At 37.8% G+C, this 23,498-nt stretch overlaps 1 protein-coding gene across 5 annotated transcripts in view; it reads right to left on the bottom strand.

Annotated features, from left to right (window-relative positions):
- Positions 1 to 19,648: 19,648 nt before the first annotated feature.
- LOC133646750 (protein TALPID3-like) overlaps positions 19,649 to 23,498 on the bottom strand; it is a 42,730-nt gene continuing 38,880 nt past the window's right edge. For 4 of the 5 annotated variants that reach the window (XM_062042480.1, XM_062042479.1, XM_062042478.1 and 1 more), the window contains exons 20-24: positions 22,245 to 22,414; positions 22,137 to 22,168; positions 21,985 to 22,062; positions 21,810 to 21,921; positions 19,650 to 20,471 (exon numbers count right to left, since the gene is read on the bottom strand). In XM_062042480.1, the coding sequence (XP_061898464.1) occupies positions 20,422 to 20,471; positions 21,810 to 21,921; positions 21,985 to 22,062; positions 22,137 to 22,168; positions 22,245 to 22,414 (442 nt within the window). In that variant the 3' untranslated portion in view covers positions 19,650 to 20,421. Of the gene's footprint in view, positions 20,472 to 21,809; positions 21,922 to 21,984; positions 22,063 to 22,136; positions 22,169 to 22,244; positions 22,415 to 23,498 lie in introns of all 5 variants that reach the window. The other variant, XM_062042481.1, reaches the window with a different exon arrangement.

Here is a 23,498-nt window from a genome sequence, read left to right on the forward strand (position 1 = left end):
TGCGGAAGTGTAAAAGTAAGTGCTCCACTGACTGCCATGATATCAACATGATATTGGTTCAAAACGTTATACTGAATATTGTAAAACCCTTAAAGGCCTAATGAAACCCACTACTACCGACCATGCAGTCTGATAGTTTATATATCAATGATGAAATCTTAACATTGCAACACATGCCAGTACGGCCGGGTTAACTTACAAAGTGCAATTTTAAATTTCCCGGCAAACTTCCGGCTGAAAACGTTTCGATATGATGACGTTTGCGCGTGACGTCAATGGTTGAAACGGAAGTATTCGGAGCCCATTAAATCCAATACAAAAAGCTCTGTTTTCATCTTAAAATTCCACAGTATTCTGGACATCTGTGTTGGTGAATCTTTTGCAATTTGTTTAATGAACAATGGAGACTGCAAAGAAGAAAGTTGTAGGTGGGACCGGTGTATTAGCGGCGGACTACAGCAACACAACCAGGAGGACTTTGAGATGGATAGCAGACGCGCTAGCCGCCGACCTCACCTTGACTTCCTCCGTCTCCGGGCCGCCGACCGCATCTATGATCGGATGAAGTCCTTCGTCGTACCGTCGATCGCTGGAACGCAGGTGAGCACGGGTCGTGATGAGCAGATGAGAGCTGGCGTAGGTGCAGAGCTAATGTTTTTAGCATATCTCTGTCGAGGTTCCGTAGCTAAGTTAGCTTCAATGGCGTCGTCAGCAACAGCATTGCTAAGATTCGCCAAGCTGGAAAGCATTAACCGTGTAGTTACATGTCCAGAGTTTGGTAGTATTGTTGATCTTCTGTCTATCCTTCCAGTCAGGGGTTTATTTGTTTTGTTTCTATATGCAGTTAAGCCAGATGCTATCACGTTAGCTCAGTAGCTAAAGTGCTTCACCGATGTATTGTCGTGGAGATAAAAGTCACTGTGAATGTCCATTTTGAGTTCTCGACTCTCATTTTCAAGAGGATATAGTATCCGAGGTGGTTTAAAATACAAATCCGTGATCCACAATAGAAAAAGGAGAAAGTGTGGAATCCAATGAACCCTTGTACCTAAGTTACGGTCAGAGCGAAAAAAGATATGTCCTGCACTGCACTGTAATCCTTCACTCTAATGTTCCTCATCCACAAATCTTTCATCCTCGCTCAAATTAATGGGGTAATCGTCGCTTTCTCGGTCCGAATCTCTCTCGCTGCTGGTGTAAACAATGGGGAAATGTGAGCAGCCCTTCCTCCTCTGACGTCACGCTACTTCCGGTATAGGCAAGGCTTTTTTTAATCAGCGACCAAAAGTTGTGAACTTTATCATCGTTGTTCTCTACTAAATCCTTTCAGCAAAAATATGGCAATATCGCGAAATGATCAAGTATTACACATAGAATGGATCTGCTATCCCCGTTTGAATAGAAAAAAAATCATTTCAGTAGGCCTTTAACTTATATATGTAACCTATCATTCCAGACTGGCTGCTTTCCAAGTCAAAAGAAAATCGCTAAGGTAACTACGCTCTTCAAAAGTGACAGCAAACACGCTTTCACCAATTACAGACCAATCTCTCTTTTGCCTCAGTACTCCGAAATCTTAGAGAAACTATTTAACCCTCGATTTGAATCTTTTCTTGAGAAGCATCATATAATCAATGACGGTCAGTATGGCTTTAGGTCCAAACGAACAACCTCAATGGCGATAACTGAAGCTATTGAAGAAATGACTAATGCACTGGAGGATAAAAGATATGCAGTTGGTATTTTTATTGATCTAAAGCAATGGTTCTTAACCTGGGTTCGATCGAACCCTAGGGGTTCGGTGAGTCGACCTCAGGGGTTTGGCGGATCCTCTGCCACGGAGGTCAAGACACACCCAACTCATCGTGAAAATAAAAACTTCTCCCTATCGGCATATTATGGATACCCCCAAACAATGTTCCCTCTAATTTCCATCTGATTTGCAGGTGTGTAATTTGTTGTGAGTTCATGCACTGTGTTGGTTTTGTTCTTTGAACAAGGTGATGCTCATGCACGTTTCATTTTGTGCACCAGTAAAAAGACATATAACTTTGCCTTGAATTTGAAAAATTTTTTTTTTTTATTGTTCACTAAAGAATGGTTCGGTGAATACGCATATGAAACTGGTGGGGTTCGGTACCTCCAACTAGGTTAAGAACCACTGATCTAAAGAAAGCCTTCGATACCATTAATCATTCAATTCTACTAGATAAAATGGAAATATATGGAATTAGGGGGCTGGCTGGTGACTGGTTAAAAAGTTAATTAACAGGGAGGGTACAGTTTGTACAAATGGGTAAATTTTTTTCTGATACTCTTGGCATTGCTTGTGGTATCCCCCAAGGGTCCGTGTTGGGGCCAAAACTGTTTAATGTATATATTAATGATATGTTTAATACATCCAAAGTACTGAAATGTATACTATTTGCAGACGACACAAATATATTCTACTGTAGTAATGACTATAATGAGCTCATAAATAGGGTTGGGTATCGAGTATCGATTGGAACCGGGACTAACTTTCCGATTCTCCCGGAATCGTTCAAAAGTTTAAATTTCGATTCCTAGTTTCGATACCCAGTCCGCCGACCGGAAAAAAAGAATAAGTCCGCCGACCGGAAGAAGAAGCCGCTGAACACCAACGAAGAAGCGCCCACCGCCGGAAGTGTTAGCATAGCCGAGCCTATGTAGCCGAGCGAGTCAGTCAAGCATTGATAGCGGGCGTCGGCGGTCGAAAGTGTGGCTTTATTTTACTAAAAAAAATGAAATATCGGCGAAATGTAACACATGCGACAGGACTGTTTCGTGCTTAGGAGGGTGCACGTCGAACATGATGAAGCACCTCCGAGTTCATGGAGTACAAATAAATGCGTGTCCCGTCTTCGACGCGCTGCGCCGACCGTCCTCCTCTGCCTCTTCCTCCAACGCCCAGCCTGGCACCTCGGTGACTGCACTGCAGTCCGAATCCGGTAAGTAAAACAATATATATGCAATAAATAATGTGTTTTGCGCCAACGTTGAGGCAGCTAACAAATTAGCCCGCATATTTTTTCATAGACAATTTACAACCTGCTAGCCAGGCTCCGCGATGTGCTCAGCGTACTCCGTTCACCGTAGCGGCAATGGGGAAGATGTCGTGCCACAGACGGAAGAGTGCCACAGAAAGGTCACTGCACACAGTCAAAAGACTGCATCCCTTTTCAGAGGTGGAATCTCCAACATTTAGGTTAGTTAAGCAATAACGTTAGAGCTAAGCTAATTGATACTGGGCTAAACAGTAACAGCAACATTACATGTTTGTTTATGTTTGCAGGGATATGGTGAAAACGCTCAACCCAAAATACATACCACCTTCCAGGGACTACCTGTCAAACACTTTGATCCTGGCATGGTACAAGAAGAATCGGAATCGAAACAAAGAATCGGAATCGGAATCGTTCGAATTCAAACGATACCCAACCCTACTCATAAATACAGTAAACACAGAACTAAACATAGTTAAAAAATGGATGGACACAAATACATTTTCTTTGAATATAAATAAAACTAAGATAGTGATGTTTGGAAATCGCAACATAATGTCTGAACAGAAAATAAGTATTGATGGTACCCAAATTGAAATCGTAAATGAAAATACATTTTCGGGAGTAATAATTGATAGTAAACTATCATGGAAACCTCATGTCAGACACATTAAAACAAAAATCTCCAAAAGCCTCTCAATTATAAACAAAGCAAATCTATACCTCAATGAAAATGCACTTCGTACTCTATACTGCACCTTGGTACTCCCATACCTTACATACTGTGTTGAAGTACGGGGGAATACTTACCACAACACAATTCATCCTCTGATCATATTACAGAAAAGAGCAGTGCGGACCATTCACAATGTTGGTTATTTAGAACATACTCATAATCTGTTTATGCAATCAAAGTTGCTCAAATTTGTTGACCTTGTTAAATATAATACATTAATAATCTTATATAAAGCATTTAACAAATTATTGCCGCCTAATCTACAACGTTTTTTTATAAGACGAGTGCAGGCTCATAACTTGAGAGGCTTTGGATATTTCTTATTGCCGAGAGCTCAAACCACTCGTAAACGTTTTTATGTGTCTGTATGCGGAGTAAAACTATGGAACAAACTGGACTTACAACACAAGCAACGCCAAACTATTAATCGATTCAAACTATTATACAAACATGGGGTCTGGTTCAAATATAGAGATGAGGGTCTTTAATTTGACCTGCTGTTGTACTCTGTCTCAAAGTGTTAACATGTGCTCAATGTTTCCTTACCATTATTGCTATGTTGTCTATTACCATTATTGCTATGTTGTCTATTACCATTATTGCTATGATGTCTATTACCATTGTTGGTACATTCCTTCTTCCTACATTGTTGATACAAATTATTGTTACAGTGTAATAATTATTGTAATGCCACTATGATACAACATCTGTATTATAACCCTTGAACAAAGTAACAGTGAAACTCATGTGAATAATCACTGAATGGAGAACTGGGGGTGGGATTAAATAAATTATCTTCTTCCCACTCCCTTTCAGGCAAAACTGGACAATCATGCATTACACACTATACATTACCTTTTGCACTGTATTAATTTATATTATTATGTGTTGTCAACTTTGTACTTTTTTATGTAATTGCTTGAAATAAATGAAAAAAAATTTGTAATGAATGAGTACTGACAAATGTGAGTTACTCTATTTGTAAAAGTAAGTTGACTACTCACAAATTTTAGTTATTTTATTTATAAAAGTAAGTTGACTCCTTACTAATGTGAGTTAATTTATTTATAAAAGTAAGTTGACTACTCACAAATGTGAGTTACTTTATTCATAAAAGTAAGTTGACTACTCACTAATGTGGTTTTTTTTTGTTTGTTGTTGTCCTGTCCAGCTTCTCAGGCAAATCATATAGTAGATGTAGATGCCCATATCGGCTGTTCAGATTTACTTTACAAAAGAGAAGTGTGGGATACTTCTCTTGTTGCCTTATTTGTATTTGACTTTATTAAATGTATTTATATTATCATTTGGTGCAGTCGGGCAGGAGGGGTTAGAAAGAGAAAAAAAGGAAGACAGAGGGGGGAATTGTGGGGACAAGAGGGGAATAAGACAGAGAGACAAAAACAACAACAGCAAACACAACAATAACAACAACAATAGAGCAACATCAGCAAATACGATATGTACAAATATGATCATAAAAGTGGTAGCAAAGAAGCAGTTAGCGAAAAAAAAAAAAAAAATACAGAAATGACAATGAGCATTATTACACTACAAATGGAACAATACAGATACTAATAGAAATAGCGCTAATGATAATGAACAATACCAATACTTTACCTTTATTATCAACAATACAGTTGTTCAAATGCAACAATACATATATGTAATGATAACTAGAGATACGAAAGAATGCAGAAAAATGGAGGGGAAGAAAGAGAAGCAACCTATATTAACCTTGTAGATTGTTATAGTAACAATAGGTTAAGCATTGTCAGTTTACCCTAGGGCAACAACGTTAATATATGTTTGATGAAACGTGATTATGTGCATGAGTGTATGTGTGCATATGTACTTGTATATGTACAGTATGTGTATATGTATGTTTGTACAGTGAATGTATATGTACAGAATGTGTATATGTATGTTTGTACAGTGTATGTATTTGTACAGTATGTGTATGTGTATGTTTGTATAGTGAATGTATATGTACAGTATGTGTATATGTATGTTTGTACAGTGAATGTATATGTACAGAATGTGTATATGTATGTTTGTACAGTGTATGTATATGTACAGTATGTGTATGTGTATGTTTGTATAGTGAATGTATATGTACAGTATGTGTATATGTATGTTTGTACAGTGAATGTATATGTACAGTATGTGTATGTGTATGTTTGTACAATGAATGTGCGTGTGGATGTACGAACTTTGAGTATATAGATATGTACTGTATTTGTGTATGTATGTGGGAGCGTAGGTACGTATGTATGTATGTATGTATATACTGTATATGTGAATCTGTATGTACAATACAATTGACTCCCAGTGTGTCTGGAAGCCAGAGTACGGCCCAAGCCCCCAGAGAGCCCAACCCACAAACAGTAGGTGTGGTGGCTACTCACTAATGTGAATTACTTTATTTATGAAAGTAAGTTGACTACTCACTAATGTGAGTCACTTTATTCATAAAAGTAAGTTGACTACTCACTAATGTGAGTTATTTTATTTATAAAAGTAAGTTGACTACTCACAAATGTAAGTTACTTTTATACTTTTTATGTTATTAACTACTACAGTTTTTTTGTTATTATTATTATATTTCTTCTTATTATATTATTATATTTATTATATTTCTGTTAAACTATTGCACTTTGTATGTTAATAACTATTATACTTTTTATGTTATAAACTATTATACTTTTTATGTTAACTATTACACTTTTTATGGTATTAACTATTATACTTTTTATGTTACCGGTATTAACTATTATACTTTTATGTTATTAACTATTTTGCATTAAGGGTTGGAATTGGGGGTTAAATCACCAAAAATGATTCCCGGGCGCGGTCACCGCTGCTGCCCACTGCTCCCCTCACCTCCCAGGGGGTGATCAAGGGTGATGGGTCAAATGCAGAGAATAATTTTGCCACACCTAGTGTGTGTGACAATCATTGGTACTTTAACTTATACTTATGTTAATAACTATTGTACTTTTAATGTTTTTAACTATTAAACTTGTATGTTAATAACTATTATACTTTTTATGTTATTGACTATGACACTTTGTATGTTATTAACTATTGTAATTTTATGTTAATACTTATTACACCTTTTATGTTAACTATTGCATTTTTTATTTTATTAACTATTATACTTTTTATGTTATTAACTATTACACTTTTTATGTTAACTATTATACTTTTTATTTGATTAACTATTACAATTTGTATGTTAACTATTACACTTTTTATAATTTTAACTATGATACATTTTATGTCACGGGTATTAACTATTATACTTTTATGTTATTAACTATTATACTTTTTATGTTAACTATTATACTTTTTATGTTAATAACTATTACACTTTTTATGTTAACTATTATATTTTTTATGTTAACTATTATACTTCTTATTTTATTAACTATTATACTTTTTATGTTATTAACTATGACACTTTTTATGTTATTAACTATTATACTTTTTATGTTATTAACTATTATACGTTTCATGTCAATAACTATTGCATTTTTTATGCTATTATTATACTTTTTATGTTATTAACTATTTTGCTTTTTATGTTATTAACGGTTACACCTTTTGTTATTAACTATTATACTTTTTATGTTAATAACTATTGTACTTTTAATGTTATTAACTATTATACTTTTTATGTTATTAACTATTACAATTTTTATGTCAATAACTATTACACTTTTTATGTTATTGACTATTATACTTATGTTACCGGTATTAACTATTATACTTTTTTTGTTATCAACTATTACACTCTTTATGTTAATAACTAGTATACTTTTTATGTTATTAACTATGACACTTTTTATGTTATTAACTATTATACTTATGTTATTAACTATTATACTTTTGATTAACTATTATACTTTTTACGTTAATACCAATTATATTTTTTATGTTAATAACTATTATATTTTTTATGTTATTAACTATTACACTTTTTATGTGATTAACTATTATACTTTTTATGTTGATACCTATAACACTTTTTATGTTAACTATTATACTTTTTATGTTAACAATTATACTTTTTATGTTATCAACTATTACACTTTTCATGTTATTAACTCATACATTTTGTGTTATTACCTATTACACTCTTTAAGTTAATAACTATTACACTTTTTATGTTAGTAACTATTATACTTTTTATGTTAATAACTATTACACTTATTATGTTATTAACTATTACACTTTTTATTTTAATAGTGTAATAGTTGATAACATAAAAAGTATAATAGTTATAAGATAAAAAGTATAATAGTTAATAACATAAAAAGTATAATAACATAAGTGTAATAGTTAATATAAAAAGGTATAATATTTAGATAACATTTGCATACACAGGCTACAGACAACATGAAGGAAAATTAGGTTAAAAAAACATTTTTACACTTGGATGAAGCTGACTGACATCATTTTCTTTTGTAGAAAGTCACACCACTTGTGGACCAGATGAAGACTCTGGAAGAACGTCTGGACCAGATGAAGACTCTGGAAGACCGCCTGGACAAGATAAAGACTCTGGAAGAACATCTGGACCAGATGAAGACTCTTGAAGAACGCCTGGACCAGATGAAGACTCTGGAAGAACGCCTGGACCAGATGAAAGCTGAAAATAAAAATGAGATTGAGGTAAAAAACTCAGGTTTGACCCTGATCATTTTCTTAGTTTTTTAAACATTTGTTTGTTTGGATTTTTTACATATACCGTCCAGAAATACCAATAAACAAATGTCAAATGTTCTTTTTTGTCTCCTTCAAACAAGTTACCCACAAAAATGATATATGAAATTAGAAAAAAACCTTGCATCAGTCAAATAAGTACGGGCAAATATTGACATGAAGCTACAGACAACTGCACTCCTGAATGTCCCCAACACGGTGCAGCAATACACAAAAGCAGACAAAAGGCTCATCAATTAACTACTTTTCAATAACTTTTTAATCAGTTGAGATCAGTCTCTTTTACATATTTTAGGAATGCACCGCATACTTCCTAAAACTTCACAGAACAAGCGTTCAATGTCAGCCTAATTTTCTCCAATTTAAGAAAATAAAGAACATCTTTAATCATGTGGGTGTGGCAAGGAGGTGTTGCAGCGTTCCAGTTTAGCACAATGAGTCTTCGAGCCAACAAAGCAGTGAATGCTACCAAGTTCTTTTTGGATTTGCGAAGAGAAGATGGCTGAGGTGCTACCCTAAATAGTCTGCTTGGAGGATTTGGTTAGATTGTTTTGCCAATTACCAAATACCAAGTATTAAAAATAACTGCAGAGGGAAGGACAAAGCCAAAACATATGTATGAAGTTAGCAAGAGACTGTTGACATGATCACATGATACCAATAGCCGGACTTTGGTAATTCGCAGGCAAGAAAATACACACGACAGGTCAGTAAAAAATATGGTAGAGTTGCCGACTGGAGTTAGTAAGAATGCCAATAAAATGTAAAAAAGATCACATTTCCACGGAGCCCCCGCTAAGCACGCCCTACACTGACCATGCTCAACCAGAAATTCCAGACCCAGATCATTTTCTGTTGTAGAAAATCACGCCTCTTGTGGACATGATGAAGACTCTGGAAGAAAGTGTGGACCAAATGAAACATCCGATTGCAGAAGTTGCAAACAACAAAAATTAATTAAGGTTAAAAAAAAAAAAATTAAAAATGAGAGAAATGGATCAAATTGACTAATTGTGGACACGCTGGACAAGAAGGCAGCAGAAGAAGGTAAGTCATTGATAGGAATAAAGTTGACCTTTGACCTGACACCACATGTGTCATCCTGCAGCCAAGACTACCGTGGTCTTCTCAGCGGTGATGGATGAAGTAGATGAAATCTTTGAGGCCGGTATTAATAATCAAGTACTGGTCTACAACGACGTGAGGATCAACGTGGGTGACGGCTATGACAACAGCACAAGTATGATGTCATAAATAACTGGCGTAGCATTTCCTGTAAGAGTGGTACAGACTATTGTGGGGCACACATACTAGATCTTTGAATTAGCACCACTAGCGGGCACTAATAATAATTGTATGATGGTCCTCCTGCAGGTGTTTTCACAGCCCCCATCGAGGGTCTCTACTTCATCACGCTCACCTGCAGTGCACCATCAGGACGAAATGTTGCATATGTGATGAAGAACAACCAAGACCAGATGATCAGAGTATGTGAAGACAACCAGGGGGATTACGGCATGACGACCAACAGCATGGTTTTGGAACTGGAGGTGGGAGACGACCTCCGGGTTGTGTTGCAGTCTGGTTGCAAAATCTACACCGACTATTATGAAAGCACTTTCAGCATCTTCCTCATCAAACACACTTAAACTACAAGTGAGTGTATTGATCCTCATATTAGTAATATTGACATAGGACAGTATCAGATGGATATTGGTGATATCTAATACTGATATCAGATGGATATTGATATCAGTAATATTGATATCAGATGGATATCGAGGATATCAGTAATATTGATATCAGATGGGTATTGATGGAGATATCAGTAATATCGATATTAGATGGATATTGATGATTACCAGTAATATTGATATTAGATGGATATTGATGAAATCAGTAACAATGATATCAGATGGATATTGATATAAGTAATATTGACATCAGATGGATATTGATGGTGATATCAGTAATATTGATATCAGATGGATAGTGATGGTGATATCAGATAGATATTGATGGTGATATCAGTTATATTGATATCAAATGGATATTGATATCAGTAATATTGATATCAGATGGATATTAATGATCTCAGTAATATTGATATCAGTGATACTGATATCAGATGGATATTGATATCAGTAATATTGATATTAGATGGATATTGATAGTGATATCAGTAATATTGATATTAGATAGAAAATTAATGATGATATCAGTAACATTGATATCAGATGGATATTGATAGTGATATCGGTAACATTAATATTAGATGGATATTGATAGTGTTATCAGTAACATTGATATCAGATGGATATTGGAGGGGTGACATACAGTATGTTCTATGTGTCCTACAGGTTGGTGTTTGAAACTGTCAGTGTGTCCCCCAGCATCCAACTAGACTGGTCCTGTTGGACAGCTGGTGAGTTGCTTTTCTGTTCGGAACTCACATACTCTTCCTTTAGTGATTGATTGAAACTTTTATTAGTACCCGCATTTTCCGCACTATAAGGCGCACCTAAAAACCTCAAATTTTCTCAAAAGCTGACAGTGCGCCTTATAGTCCGGTGTGCCTTATATATGGACCAATATTGAGGCACAACAGGTCTCGCAACCCAAGCCTCTACTGTAGCGTCTATTCTATGCGCCTTATAATGCGGTGCGCCTTATAGTGCGGAAAATACGGTAGATTGCACAGTACAGTACATATTCCGTACAATTGACCACTAAATGGTAACACCCAAATACGTTTTTCAACTTGTTTAAGTCGGGCTCCACGTTAATCAATTCATGGTACATACATGGTGATTATTATATGTGTGTGTATGATGATGATAGAGTGTGGTGTTCCAGGGAGATCTTTCTCACTGGCAGTGATCGAGGGCGAACACTCCCCTTCACTCTCCTGCTTGTCTTGTATTAACTTTCTTGTTGCCTCTTTTTGCACTGCTCTCCAAATATAAACATTGGAACTATTTAAAGGCCTACTGAAACCCACTACTACCGACCACGCAGTCTGATAGTTTATACATCAATGATGAAATCTTAACATTGCAACACATGCCAATACGGCCGGGTTAACTTATAAAGTGCAATTTTAAATTTCCCGCTAAACTTCCGGTTGGAAACGTCTATGTATGATGACGTATGCGCGTGACGTCACGATGGCAACGGAAGTATTCATACCCAATGTGTCACCATACAAACTGCTCTGTTTTCATCGAACAATTCCACAGTATTCTGGACATCTGTGTTGGTGAATCTTTTGCAATTTGTTTAATGAACAATGGAGATTGTAAAGAAGAAAGTTCTAGGTGGGATCGGTGTATTAGCGGCTGGCTGTAGCAACACAACAAGGAGTACTTACTTGGATAGCAGACGCGCTAGCTGATGCTAGCCGCCAACCGCATCTGTGATCGGGTGAAGTCCTTCGTCGCGCCATCGTTCGCTGGAACGCAAGTGAGCACGGGTGTTGATGAGCAGATGAGGGCTGGCTGGCGTAGGTGGAGCGCTAATGTTTTTATTATAGCTCTGTGAGGTCCGGTTGCTAAGTTAGCTTCAGCGTCGTTAGCAACAGCATTGTTAAGCTTTGCCAGGCTGAGAATTATTAACCGTGTAGTTACATGTCCATGGTTTAATAGTATTGTTGATCTTCTGTCTATCCTTCCAGTCAGGGATTTATTTATTTTGTTTCTATCTGCATTGGAGCCAGATGCTATCACGTTAGCTCAGTAGCTAAAGAGCTTCGCTCTAATCCTTCACTCTCACTTTCCTCATCCACAAATCTTTCATCCTGGCTCAAATTAATGGGGTGATCGTCGCTTTCTCGGTCCGAATCTCTCTCGCTCCATTGTAAACAACGGGGAATTGTGAGGAATCCTTCCTCTTGTGACGTCACGCTACTTCCGGTATAGGCAAGGCTTTTTTTTATCAGCGACCAAAAGTTGCGAACTTTATCGTCGTTGTTCTATACTAAATCCTTTCAACAAAAATATGGCAATATCGCGAAATGATCAAGTATGACACATAGAATGGATCTGCTATCCCCGTTTAAATAAAACAAATTCATTTCAGTAGGCCTTTAACTGGCCACTCAACAAAATTGACAAGATCTCAGGTTTGGGGGAACCTGTCTGTCTTGACGGAGCAGTTGTTGCTGGACACGCGACAGACTATTGGGAGGAGTGCCTGGCGACCCTTTCAGTGGACGACATGAAGATATCCACCTATTGGGAATTATGACACGAGGACATCTGCTGATTGGAGTAAGCGTTGCTCTGGTTTGTCGACTAATTGGAAGTTGCTGGCAGCCTTCAAAGGTATGATTTTATTGTCATTGCACAAGTACAACAAAACTTTGTTTTCAGCACAAACCCGTTCAAAATGAGACAAACAAACAGTGTACATGGTTACAGAACAGCAACGCTGATGGGTCGCTACAAGGCGCCCAGTAAAAGATGGAAAAAAAGGTTGACGCTGGCTACGGAGGCAGGCTGCTGCTATCTAAGCGCTGCCCAGCCGTGCATCACCCCTAAGGGATTCAAGCATCAAGGGCGTGGGGTAGGGCTGGGCGATATGGTCTTTTATTAATATCTCGATATTTTTAGGCCACGTCACGATACACGATATATATCTCGATATTTTGCCTTAGCCTTGAATTAACACTTGATGCATATAATCACAGCAGTATGATGATTCTATGTGTCTACATTAAAACATTCTTGTTCATACTGCATTAATACATGCTAATTTTAAACTTTCATGCAGAGGGAAATCACAACTAAGTCAATTTACCAAAACTGTATTTATATTAAACATTCGTGTCATTTCAAAACAGAAAGTGCAAGATTGTCAGAGACATTTTAAAACACTTTTGTGCATGATGTCACTAAGATGACATATCAAAACAACACTAAATTAAAGTGCACTTTTTGTACAGAACGTCGCTACAATATCCATCCATCCATCCATTTCCTACCGCTTACAATAGTTAAAAACATATAAAGTGCACTTTTGTGCATGATGTCACACAAGATATTTCAATAACTGTCAAATAAAAATGAGCTGCATAATAGGAAATCAAATAGTGTATGTCCTTTGCTATGTGGTAGGTTCCTGCGGACGTTATCTCCTGTTGACTATTTTTTTCATACGGTGTTGATGTGGAAATGGTTGCTTGGCATTTTGTGGGTGTGGCACCGGCCGGAGATGTTGACATACGAAGTTTCAAGCACTCTTCATTCTCTAGCGCAGGCCTGGGGAATTATTTTGACTTGGGGGCCAAATTTTTTGAAAAAATGTGTCTGGGGGCCGATATATCTATTTTTAGGAACACTAATACAAAACCTCACAATAATGTGTGATTGTAAACTAAAAACATTCCGACAGACTGCCTTAAAAAACGAAATGGAAATTAAAAATTTTTTACTGAATGAGACACCCAGAATGTACATGAAAATAATGTGGGATTTACAATATTAACTATGAACAATAAAACACTGAATATTGACAACATATGAACATCACCCCCCCTCTCGATCGACATATTTTACAATCAAGCGAAACAAAAATGCTACAAACACAACAAAATAAGAACGCAAAGGGTAAAAAATTAACGACATATGATCTGATATATCACTAAGCTTTAGAACTTTGTTGTAAAAATCTCCTTCCACGTCTGTTTCTGACACCCAATTTCAGACTGGCCGCTCTGGAAACACTCTGTGGAAACGCTCCCCACCCACACTGCTTGATGCCTCGTCTGAGCTGCTGTGACCTAGATTATCATAGTAACTAATTAGATGACCATAGTAATTAATTAGATGACCATAGTAACTAATTAGATTACCATAGTAACTAGTATATTGTTGTGCAGCACTTTGGAAACATTTTGTTGTTTAAATGTGCTATATAAATAAAGTGGATTGGATTGGATTGGATTATATCCTGCAAAAGCGCAGATTCCAACCATTGAAATACTTTGTATAGTTCAAGACTTACGGTCATTTGAAAACATCACAGCTACAGTTTCCATCTTAAAAATCTAAAAAAAAATTGGGGGAAGGTCCGGCGGGCCAGATTGAAAAGCTTAATGGGCCGCATGTGGCCCCCGGGCCTTAATTTGCCCAGGTCTGCTCTAGCGGGTGACTTTTCAAATAATGCTACATTAGTAGAGCTGCTACTCATTGTAGCAACGCTTTTGCCGCAAACTTGACTAATTACGGTTGTCTGTTTAACATCTTCCCGCTTGAAGCCAAACCACCGCCAGACGATGGACCCCGTGCTGTTTTTCTTGGGAATTAATTCTTCTTCCTTCGTTACCAGATTCGCACATTCTTTCTCTCGTATTACCACTCGCACCGCACCGCTAGCATCACAGCTAATGTTACCATGCCGCTACCTCTTTGCTCCGCGAGGGCGTATGACGTTGCACGCGCGACAGTATGTGACATATGTAACAAAGTGCGCTTGTTTTAGGTCTCTGTGAGAAGCAGAGACAAGAAAGAGTGAAGAAAAGCATGTAGTGTAATGCCCGCAGCTAAAAGCAACTGCGCGAGAACGTATACTCGAATATCACGATATAGTCATTTTCTATATCGCACAGAGACAAACTCGCGATATATCGAGTATATTCGATATATCGCCCAGCCCTAGCGTGGGGTATGTGTGTGTGACCTTGGTGTTCTTGCAGCCGCCAGTCAGTCCAAAGTCAACAGGTGTGTGTCAATGAGAGACAAGAAGGGAGTTTGTTGTGTCTTCGCCGCACTGTCCTTAGGGCAGCGTTTCTCAAAGTGTGGGGCGCGCCCCACTGGTGGGGAATAGAGACATGACAGGTGGGGCGTGAGGAACGGGAGGAAATTTCACTTTGATTTTTTTTATTATTATATTCTTTGATTTTTTTTTTACTATGCTTTCATTTTCTATACACACTGGAAATCACTTTGTGATTCTGTCTGTGAAATCCGCTATATAGATAAATGTAAACTACTTATTTTTCCTGTATGCTTTACATTTCTAGGTAGGAGCGAAAGTTTGACAGACAGCAACAGTAACTAATGGGGGCGGGGCTAAGCGGAAGCTTTGTGAATGGCGAGTCACTGTGCGAGGATTTGCTGTTTTGCAAATACATAAAAAATAGAGCCACTGCTGATGAGCTGTTCAAGATAATGGACAGTTTCCTCAAAGAACACGACCTTAAATGGGAAAACTGTGTGGGCTTTTGCTCTGATGGCGCGCATGGCAAAGTCAAGAAACGGGCTGCAGGCTCTAATAAAGAGGGTTGCGCCAAATGCACATTGGACACAATGTGTCATTCACCGGGAAACACTCGCGTCAAGGCAGCTCAGCCCCGAATTCAATGAGGTTTTAACAGTGGCAGTGTCAAGCCTGCAACCCCGATTTGAAAAGCTGTGCAGTGCAAAACAGGCTCATTGCAGCCACTAATGCTGGAGTACTGTAAAACTCATATTCACTTGCCCTGTCCTCCTTTTTTTGGCAAAGATTGCAAAGTGGCACTTTTATTTTCATTTATTATTGAACTTGATGCAAGTTATTTGATTTATTATTGAACTTGATGCAAGTTATAACACTTTTATTTGATTTATTATTGAACTTGATGCAAGTTATAACACTTTTTTTGATTTATTATTGAACTTGATGCAAGTTATAACACTTTTGTTTTATTTATTATTGAACTTGATGCAAGTTATAACACTTTTATTTGATTTATTATTGAACTTGATGCAAGTTATAACACTTTTTTTTATTTATTATTGAACTTGATGCAAGTTATAACACTTTTGTTTTATTTATTATTGAACTTGATGCAAGTTATAACAATTTTGTTTTATTTATTATTGAACTTGATGCAAGTTATAACACTTTTATTTGATTTATTATTGAACTTGATGCAAGTTATAACACTTTTTTTGATTTATTATTGAACTTGATGCAAGTTATAACACTTTTTTTGATTTATTATTGAACTTGATGCAAGTTACAACACTTTTGTTTTATTTATTATTGAATTGATGCAAGTTATTTTATTTGATATTGAACTTGATGCAAGTTATACCACAGCTGCACAGTTATTTTATTTATTATTGAACTTGACTTTATTTTATGTTATTTAGTTTGAATGTATAAAACTTGATGTTACTTGATGTTCAATAAATTTGAAAATGTTAAGCTTGGCATTAGCGTTCTGTTGGGGCGATGGGGGCAGGTGGGGCTTGAAAACTCCCCCTTGTCCAAAGTGGGGGATGACAAAAAAAGTTTGAGAACCACTGCCTTAGGGAGAGTTTCGAAGCCAGGGAAACAATCCAAGTTGGAATGTTTTGTATGCCAGTGAAAATAAAATTTGCTTTTCACTCTCAATTGTCTATTACTGGTCCTCAAATTCATCCTGGAGGGCAGACAGTCCGATGTTATCCAAATCACAAGTGTCCACAGTTCTGCCCGCACCCTCCAATCATTTGTGGGGTACTTTGAAGACTGCCAACAACCTCCAATTTGTCGACAAACCAGAGCAACGCTTACTCCAATCAGCAGATGTCCTGGTGTCATAATTCCCAATAAGTGGATATCTTCACGTCCTCCACTGAAAGGGTCACCAGGCACTCCTTCTTCTCCCAAGAGAAAATACAATCATGTGTTCTTACGGACTGTATCCCTGCAGACTGTATTGATCTATATTGATATATAATGTAGGAACCAGAAATATTAATAACAGAAAGAAACAACCCTTTTGTGCGAATGAGTGTAAATGGGGAGGGAGGTTTTTTGGGTTGGTGCACTAATTGTAAGTGTATCTTGTGTTTTTTATGTTGATTTAATAAAAATAAAAAAAGTTTTAATTTCTTGTGCGGCCCGGTACCAATCGCTCCACGGACCGGTGGTTGGGGACCACTGGTCTACAAGATGGACACTCTTCTGGACAATCTTCTATATTTCCTCTTTGACTATGTTTGATTAATACTACTACTATAATCTGTGTATACTGCCTGGTTATTTGCCACCATAAATACAATTTGCCTCAGAAAATAGTCAAATTTTTGGATGCAAATGCAATTTTGTAGACAGAATGTCAAACAAGAACCTTTTTTTAAAATGTTTTACTGAACTTGTTTTCATTTCGATGTCCCGCCCTCCACCGTTTGACCAATTAGAAAGTCTGTGAGTGTGTCACATCCAGATTGCCAGTTAGGCACCGCCATCTTCTGGCTACTGACACTGGTAAAGTTACTAAACATGTCAGACCTTACTAAATCTAAAAGTTACCATTCTCAACTTATTCATGACAAAGCCAGGAACAAAACCAGGATTTGTATTGGGGATGCCTTTAAAAGATGGAGCCCATTGAAGATTTTTTTCATTTGACGCCAAACTTGCTAATTTTCCTCCTTGATAGGTAAGTCAGGCATTTACATTTTCTTATTACTTGTAATAAATGGAAATGGACATTTGGGATGTAAACCATAATGTCCAATACAGTCTATGATCTTGTCTAACAAAGCTACTAGTATGTTCCTGCAAAAAATGCTTAGCATGCTAGCCCAGTCAATGACACATTGACGTTAGCCTGTATGTCGATGTGTCGTCTAACTGACAGGGCAACATATCTTTTGTACAAATAAAACCTATGTCGATATGGGTAGTGTCAGTGCCTATTTCCTTCTCAATATGCTGATACGCTGAGGAAATGGGTTCCAACATTAGTCATCATGGCAATGTGAAACGTATAACGATAAAAAAATTCCTCATTGGTGTTTGCATATTGTGGACTAAATGTACCAAGTTATATGGCAATTCCAAAGGTTTGAAACAGTAGCCTATAGGCATACCTTGGTAAAATGTAAACTCTTTAGTTTTGGGCGTACATTAGGCTGCGAACCATGCTCTACTTATTTTCACCAGTATAATCATTGCTAGTGTGGTAAATTATATCGTGTACATTTTTCTTATATGATTGTGAACTAGCATGCATCTATATTTGGTCACAGAGTCTTTTAGGGAATCATTCTATTAAGGAAATATGCCCTTAGATAGCTTCGGGTGCAGATGTCCATCACAGCTCATCCATAGAGTGGTGGCTGTTGCCCCCAGGACAATTGAAATCCTAAAGAAATGCAGGCTTGGATTTTAGGAGTGATTATAAACACATTAGCAACATCTGGTAGGAGCCCCCACATGTAGGAGTAGAGATCAGGAGACGAAGGTCACCCATCTCAAACTGAGCAGAGGGATAAGGTAAGGAAATAGACTGACTGGCTAAACAACAAACTGGGCTTCGTACAGACTGGCCAGCTCCAAGGCTAGAACTACAAAGAGTAAGGGTCTTAGTGTAAAAGTTATTTAAGGACTGTGGTCCGAGAGTAAATAAGGAGAGGGGCGCGGTCTTTCTGGTGTCACTTCCTCTCTGAACTCAGTTTGTAAACGATTGATGAATCCATACAAAGCTAAGAGCCCCGGAGATTCAAGAAATACACGGCGCACTTACCCGTGTACAAATTATCCAAGGAGGGGAACCTTAAACGGTGGTTTAATGTGGCTGACACGAGGCTTAGGCTAAATAATTATTTGTTTAAGGAGTTATCTGGCTTAATGTAAACAGGGCCTGAGGCTCGCTGAATCAAATAAAGCTTTTTGTTCGACGATTCCTCGTTGGTGTCTTCTTGGCTCATCACCCATCACACAGTCACTCGACCAACAAATATACAACACTAGCGTTGGTTGTAGTTGGTTTTAGTCTTTGTTTTTTGATAGTACTGACAATAACTATATGATTGTTGTGATATTGTAAGCAGGCATGACGTACTTCATCCTGAAAATAGCCTAATTTCTGTGTCAAATGTGTTGGTTAGAGATTTGTTATTGACAAAACGCTTGTCTATTCAGCTATTATGGTCCCAGCAACTCAACCCCTAGTAAGAGGCAGTGGAAGTTTGAAGTTCCTTGGAGTAGCCCAATCCATCCAGCTGTGTATCTGGCAACCTCAGTCAGGGAGAGGGGGAGGAGACTACAGAATTTTGACCGTGATGCAGTACCATTTATGGCCACATTATTACATATGGCTCCTTTAATACATTCAAGTACAAACAAGGCAACAAGAGAAATTACATTTGTATTTTATTGGACTTTTATTTAAGCCCGTTACAGGTGGAGTGGAGCTAAGTCAGAAATGGCATGGAGTTTGCAGCCATGTCTGCAAGAATGAACTGGAAATAAATGCATGTTTAGGATTGGCTTTTATTCGCCATAACTTCACTAACTAGACTTTTCTTCAGGAAACTCAGAATGGAGCCGTACTAAATATTATTTTCCACCTTCAAAACCAGTAGAATATTTTGATTTGTTTCAAAGAACAAGAAAATGCGAATGCTGAAAAGCCAAACTGAAATGCTAACAGTTAGCACGCTGGCCAGACAGCGTCAAGTAGCAAAAAATATGAGCAAAATGAGCTAAAAAAGTTAGCATGCTAACAGTTGGCATTAGTGAAACACCAAAGTATATGACACTGAGGTGTAGATTTGTTAAATTATCTTAAAAAAGCTAGGAATCTTGTCCCCAACACTGAATGTGAACAATAATAATAATAATAATAACAATAGTAAAAGGTTAGATGTATGCCAAGCAGTGTTTTGACATTGAAATTGTACCTTTGAGTAAGCACAGACCTCTGCCGGCTGTTTGCCTCTTCAGTCTGTCAGGGTACCAGGGATTCCAACCTGCGTCCTCCTCCTCCTGCCGACAACTTCCTGTTGGACCCTTCACGAAGTGCTCTCTGACAATTCAAATTGTTTTCATTTGATGAAAAGCAAAATGAAAGAAAAACATCAGCAAGTAAGACTGCATGAATGATTTTAAAAACTTCCTAGAGGGATTTTATTTTGCTTCATTAAAGTGCTGCTGAACTTCAAAAGTAGAAAAGTACTAGAAGAAATGACTCGAAATCTCATCAGAAGATATATTCTGCTCTTGGCCTGGAACACGCGCAAACAAACACACACACAAGAAGACAACGAAAGAGAGCATTAGTGACATGTCAAGATGTCATAATGATGATGTCACAATTATGTCATGCAGTGATGCTATGATGATGTCATAGTGGCGATGGTGTCATAGTGATGATGATGTCATGCAGGTGATGTCATGATATCATGCTCAAAATATGCAGTGATATGATGATGTCACTATAATGATGTCATGATGAGGTTGATGTCATGATAATATCACACAGTGATGTCATAATGATGGTGATGTGATGTAATGATGATGATGTCATACAGTGAGCTTGTGTTGATAATGGAAATGTTATGCAGCTGACGTCATAATATCATGGACTGATATGATGATGATGTCATAATGATGATGTCATGCAGTTCATTTCATAATGCGGATGCAATAAGGACGATGCCATGCAGTGATATGTCATAATGATGCTGATGTCACAGTGATGATGTCATAATGATGCGGATGTCATGCAGTGATGTCACAGTGATACTGATGTCATGCAGTGATGTCACAGTGATGATGATGTCATGCAGTGATGTGACTGTGATAATGTCATAATGATGCTGATGTCATGCAGTGATGTCACAGCAATGATGTCATAATGATGTCATGCAGTTGTCACAGTGATGATGTCATAATGATGATGATGTCATGCGGTGATGTCGCAGTGAGGATGTCATAATGATGATGCCATGCAGTGATGTCACTGTAATAATGTCATAATGATGCTGATGTCATGCAGTGATGTCAGTGATGATGTCATGCAGTGATGTCAGTGATGATGTCATAATGATGATATAATGATGCTGATGTCATAATGATGCTGATGTCATGCAGTGATTTCACAATGATGATGTCCTGCAGTGATATCACAGTGATGTCATAATGATGGCATGCAGTGATGTCACAGTGATGATGTCATGCAGTGATTATGTCATAACGATGCTGATGTCATGCAGTGATGTCATAATGATGATGATGTCATGCAGTGATGATGTCATAATGATACTGATGTCACAGGGATGTCATAATGATGCTGTCATGCAGTGATGTCACAGTGATGATATGATGCTGATGTCATGCAGTGATGTCACTGCGATGTCATAATAATGCTGATGTAATGCAGTGATGTCACAATGATGATGTCATGCAGTGATGTCACAGTTAGGATGTCATAATGATGATGATAATGTCATGCAGTGATGTCACAGATATGTCATAATGATGCTGTTGTCATGCAGTGATGTCACAGTGATGATGTCATAATGATGCTGCTGTGATGCAGTGATGTCATAATGATGTCACACCAGCACAAGAAGCGATGTCTCGGCGAGGTGCACTTGATTGCGACATCAGCTTCCTGTGAGCACCAGGCACCTCCCCCAGACTTAGTTCCTCCTCCCCCCTCCACCACTCACCCTGAAAACACAGCAGGTCAGAGGTCAGAGGAGGGCAGGTGCATGTTTGGGTGTCGGTGTGTACCTGTGATCTTTCATCTTGCAGTGTGTGTGAATGGAACATATGACCTTTGACCTGCCCTTCGCTGGGGGGGTCAAAGTCCTGGATGAGGAACAGGCAGTGATCAGACAGGAAGCAGTGAACATTTGATTGGCTTCAGCTCAAGTGTTGCTCACCATGTCGTGAAGGGAGCTGGACAAACTGCTCTCTAACACACGCACACACAACATTTAAGGGAGAATGTCAGTAGGCGAAGGTGGAACAGGTTGACCCCACCCCCTTACCTGTCAATGAGTCGGGCTGCTTGAAACAGACGACCAGTTCTCCCTCTGACAGCTGTTGGAGTGCACTGTCACTTCCTGTCATCAAAGTGCTTTCATCACAAGAACTGGAGCTGGACTCTGGGTCAACCCGAGCAGGGGGCGTAGCCAACTCTTCTTCTGACCTCTGCATCCTGTCACAGTTGATTTACAACACTTATTATTGAGTGCACATAACCCAATATTATTCCTGACATTAAATTATCATACCATAATAATATTCCTGACATGACATTATCATATGTATGATAATATTCCTGACATGACATTATCATTGTATGATAATATTCCTGACATGACATTATGTGACATGACATCATCACGTGACATGACATTATCATGTGACATCAATGTTATGTGACATGACATTATCATGTGACATGATATTATCATGTGATACATGTGACATGACATTATCATGTTTGATAATATTCCTGACATGACATTATCATACGTATGATAATATTCCTGACATGACATTATCATGTGACATGACATCACGTGACATGACATTATCATGTGACACCATTATCATGTGACATATGTCATTATCATGTGACATGTGGCATGACATCAAGTGACATGACTTTATCATGTGACATGACATTATCATGTGACATGACATTATCATGTGACATGACATGTGACGTGACATTATCATGTGACATGACATATCTTGTGACAAATCATTATGTGACATGACATTATCATGTGGCATGTTATTATGTGACATATTATCATGTGATACATGTGACATGCAGAGGTGTGGACTCGAGTCACATGACTTGGACTCGAGTCAGACTCGAGTCATGAATTTGATGACTTTAGACTCGACTTGACAAAATGTAAAGAGACTTGCAACTCGACTTAGACTTTAACATCAATGACTTGTGACTTCACTTGGACTTGAGCCTTTTGACTTGACATGACTTGCTACTTTCCCCAAAACTCAAAGATTAAAAAGTTATTTGGGAGCGCTCCGTATCTTTCATTTTCTACGTCTGTGTCTATAAGCGTGTATGCTGCTTGTCAGCTGGTGTGCTCGCAGTACAATAGCCAATCAAATTAAATCTACGTTGTTTTCATCCCACAGCTCTCATCCAATCAAATTGCAGGACAACCACCGAACATGAGTTGTCAAACAACGCGGCAGTGAGAAACAATTATGCCAAAGTTGGTTTCGTTCGGGTATAAAAACTACGACTTGGTCAACAAAAA

The sequence above is a fragment of the Entelurus aequoreus genome, linkage group LG03 (assembly GCF_033978785.1).
Source record: "Entelurus aequoreus isolate RoL-2023_Sb linkage group LG03, RoL_Eaeq_v1.1, whole genome shotgun sequence".
NCBI lineage: Eukaryota > Metazoa > Chordata > Actinopteri > Syngnathiformes > Syngnathidae > Entelurus > Entelurus aequoreus.